At 34.5% G+C, this 4,166-nt stretch overlaps 1 protein-coding gene across 1 annotated transcript; it reads right to left on the minus strand.

The window, feature by feature from the left end:
- Positions 1–321: 321 nt before the first annotated feature.
- LOC110602856 (E3 ubiquitin-protein ligase ATL42) lies at positions 322–2,134 on the minus strand. The gene has a single exon (XM_021740439.2). It carries the CDS (start codon positions 1,892–1,894, stop codon positions 674–676), a length of 1,221 nt encoding a protein of 406 aa, XP_021596131.1. The 5' UTR covers positions 1,895–2,134; the 3' UTR covers positions 322–673.
- Between the last annotated feature and the right edge of the window lie 2,032 nt (positions 2,135–4,166).

Here is a 4,166-nt window from a genome sequence, read left to right on the forward strand (position 1 = left end):
TATGTATTTAATTTTATTTGTTCTAAATAAAGTTTGATTATTTTTTTAAAATATTTGTTTTTTAATTAAATTAATAATATCGTTTATATTTTTTTAATTTTAATTTGACTACTAAAAATTAATATATTATTATAATATATATATACATATATATATAATATAAAAAAATGTATAAAAAATAAAATCACTAGTTAAATAATTGTATCATTCGTCTGTTTTGCTCGTGAAATTATTATAATGATCGTCTTGCTTCTATTTTGGATCATCGGATCAAGAGCGTCGCGCTGCCGATTCTAAGGCAACAAATGATTTTTTTTTTTAAATAATGAAAAGATTCTTTTGCTGAAAAAGACAAGAAGAAATAAGCAAACTGGTTTTATCATATGATTACGAAAACAGAAGTAACGTTACTAACACAAATTAGGCCTGCATAGACTAAAAATTAAATTAAAAGAAAATTATCCAACCAATGAATTGGTTATATATTTTTAAAACTATAGTAAATTTCATATTTAAAATTAAATTAATAATATCTTATTGGTCTGTTCTACACCGCCACTTGAGTCAAGTGCATGCAAGAAATTTGCTTAGGGGAGAAGGGTCACCTTGTCGTCTAATCTATGAGCAACATGAAATTCACAAACCTGGTAAAAAGTTGCAGATAAAATCAATATCATACGTTTGATGTTTGTCTGTTGTACTCTAGCTCTTGTAAGTTTCTTTCTCCACCTGCAAACCATTGAACTGTTCTCCTTGCCATCGGTAACCAAAGCTTCCTTATCCTGTGTTCCTGTTCATCACTACGATTTGGAGATACAGCAGATTCTTTGATTTTGTTCTTCAGATTCAACTCTTTGAACCTTGAACAGATTGTAATCTCAGACATTGATCTCTTCTCTCCAGGATTAATTATTTTCCTCGAACTTTCTTCCTGAAAAGAAGTAGAGGGTACATTTGAACTTGAAAATGAATCACTTTTGTCAGCTTTGCTAATCTTGGACTCGTAGAATCTCTTCCTCTCTATGTCCTCTTTGATTTTTTCTATATTTTCTTTCATGGAGATTCCTGCAGAGCTGCTAGAATTTGAAGGCGAGAACCTGTTGCTTGACAGGAAATTGAGCATCTCAGAATTCAAGGACAGCAAATCTGAGGAATTAACGTCACTCCATCGGTTCTTGATAATAACATCAGAGACGATGATCCTGTGCTTGAACTTATGCAGAAGTTTCTGGTTTTTACCACCTTCTTGAACAAGCAAGAATTCTTCTTCTTTGTCGTTGGTTCCAAGGTTAAATCTTGATGACCCATGATAATTTTGCTCTCTCTGGACAAAGATTTCAACATTAGGATCCTCAGTTAGATTGGAAGGATTCTGTAAGAATCTCCAACTATTTGAAAAGCTGAAGCTCTTGAGATCCATTGGATCGAACTTGTACCTGCATAGAGGACAGCTAGAGTGATTTTGCAGCCACTGGTCAATGCAGTTCTTGTGAAATGCATGCTTACATTTGGGCAACAATCGAAGAATCTCGGATTCTTCGAATGTTGATAAGCAAACTGCACATTCTAAGCCTTGTTTCGAACCCTTGAGAGAAGAAAACCTGAAGAAGGGAAGCGAATCAATCACAGCTCTATCAATGCCAGAAAATCTAGACCTTGAACGACTGAGACCAAGAAAATTTTGATCATCAGCTGTGTTTCTGTGACAGAATTTTGCATAGGCAAAGATGAGAAAAGTTGCAGAGAGCATAATTGAGATGATGAGAATAACAGCTACAAGACTTGGATGGAGTGGATTGAGGAGACCCGAATGAGAATTCAATGTGTTTTGGGCTTCGACATGGAAGAAGAAGAAGAAGCAGAGGATTATGAGGAACACTCCCGATTTGTTCATAGGTGAGAAGGCAAAAATTTTCTGAATAAATTGTTTGTGGTTGTTGTGAACAGTGTGTATGAACTCGGAGACATGTAATGAAATTTAAAGCTATATGAGATTTCAAAGGGTCCCCAGAGAAGCAACTGTTGTGGTTTGTCGATTTTGGCTGTCTTTTTTCGTTTGATTTTGATGAAAAAGGTTTTATAATCACATCTTCGTTTGTTAATTAACAGATTATGTATTAATATAATATGGGTATCTTTGCTTACGTCTGGTTTTGATTATTTGTCTTTAGGGTATTTTTTATTTTTTATGTCAATTAAAATACTAAATTTTTTTATATTTTAAATAATAAAAAATAATATTATATTATGCTATACTAATTTAACCCTTATTAAATACATAAGAGTTTATTTAATAAAAAATAAATTAAATTTATTTAATCTTTAAATAAAAATATAAAAATTTAATTAAACTTATTTCCTTTACTTTTTCAATACAATTGATTATGAGCAGAGATTTGAAATCCAAATTTCACAGCTTTAAAGACCACTTTACTATTACCACTAAGCTTTTCTTAATCATTATTCCTTTAACAAGTACAAGCATAGGATGGCAATTATGCTAAATTTACTTCAACTATATAATAGAACTAAAATATCTAAATTTAATCATTTCATCTAAATTTGCTCTTAAATAATTATTACAATATTAAATAAATTCAAATAAGATAAAATAAAATAAATAGAATGTAACTGATATTACACAATAATCGCTTAAAATAAATAAGTAGTGAGCTATCATCATAAAATAGAGTCACGTGACAAGAATCTGATAAAACAATATGTGATTCCCATAAAAAAGAAAGTCTGGATAATCACAATATCCGGACGCTTCAGGACAAGTCAGCCTCAGGTTGAATAGATTCACTCTCTTAACTTTAAGGCGAGACTCTATAAAGAAGTTACTATTAACAACTATAATTAAGTAGATCCCATTTACGCTTGTGATCACGGGATTCCTAACCAATTAGCCGGTGAAGAGCTTTTACCAATGAGCTGACCATATCATTGTCGAATCATCAGGAAATGTTATATTTATCCATACTTTCTTATAGTATAAAAGGGAACGGTCACAGAGATAAAGGTACGCTATTTTCTAATACTACTTCAATTCTAAGCAGTTCATTGCATCCTTTCTATTCTTTAGTATACTAACTTGAGCGTCGAAGTGGCTGCCATGAGTACCCACCACCTTACGTTCTCTTCTCTTGTAGGTCTAAACCAATCACAATATAACTCTTTTTCGGCCACGTCATCAATCTAATTTCTGCAACATTATTTGGTTTCGTTGCTGAAAAATCTATTGAATCATTTCTGTTCATTTGGATTAAAACCAATATCTTATCTCTAAAAAAAAATTCTATCTTTTATCTCTCGAAATGGCTGATAATTCACGAGCTGCTACTAAGCTTGCTACTGGTGAAGATGCCATCATTCCTGCCACTCTTGGTAGGGACAAAACACACCTCCTATAGTCAACGAAACAGATTCTAACGACCTGAGCATTGAGCAAATACTCCAATACGTCTGAAAGTTGCAGGTTATTTTCGAACAATACAAAGCTTGGGAAGTAGCGTCGCTCATGGCTCACAGGAGAATGGAGAAAGTCCCCGTAGATACCTCAAGGACTCAGACAGGGGCAATTCAGATGCAGTACAAAGGGAAGAATAAGCCCGAGGAAGAATAAGCCCGGGGAAGAGGAGCCATCAGATGGTACTCCGAAGGACGTTGGCTAGAAGTAAGTACGGGCTGCTCAAAGGTGCCAGAAAGGATGGGAAGAGGACAAAAGGACGGGCCAAAAGCCAAAGAAGCAATGTGTAATGACCCGGAAACCGGTACCCCTCTGTAACGGCCCGAACCATCACTGGCACTAGGATCCAGATCGGCTTAAGGCCGCCGGGACCCGTAGCAAGCCGCCTATACTCTCTGTGTACCTGATAAATCCCATACATGATACAAAGATACTCAACAATCCTGTAAAACTCTGTAGGCTTAACTACTGCTACTCAGATATATCAATCTGAAATGGCCCTCAGGGCCTATACCAGGGACTACTATCTGCTGTGGATCAAGGGATTGAAACCCTTTTACTCTGTAACACAATCCACTGGTATCACATCAAAGCCATACATTAAGCCTAACTCACACATTTCTCATCAAGAAATGTAAAACAGGATTCATGTACAAGGGATTAATCATACATCACACTATAGCAATGATACTAGGAA

The sequence above is a fragment of the Manihot esculenta genome, chromosome 16 (assembly GCF_001659605.2).
Source record: "Manihot esculenta cultivar AM560-2 chromosome 16, M.esculenta_v8, whole genome shotgun sequence".
Classification (NCBI taxonomy): domain Eukaryota; kingdom Viridiplantae; phylum Streptophyta; class Magnoliopsida; order Malpighiales; family Euphorbiaceae; genus Manihot; species Manihot esculenta.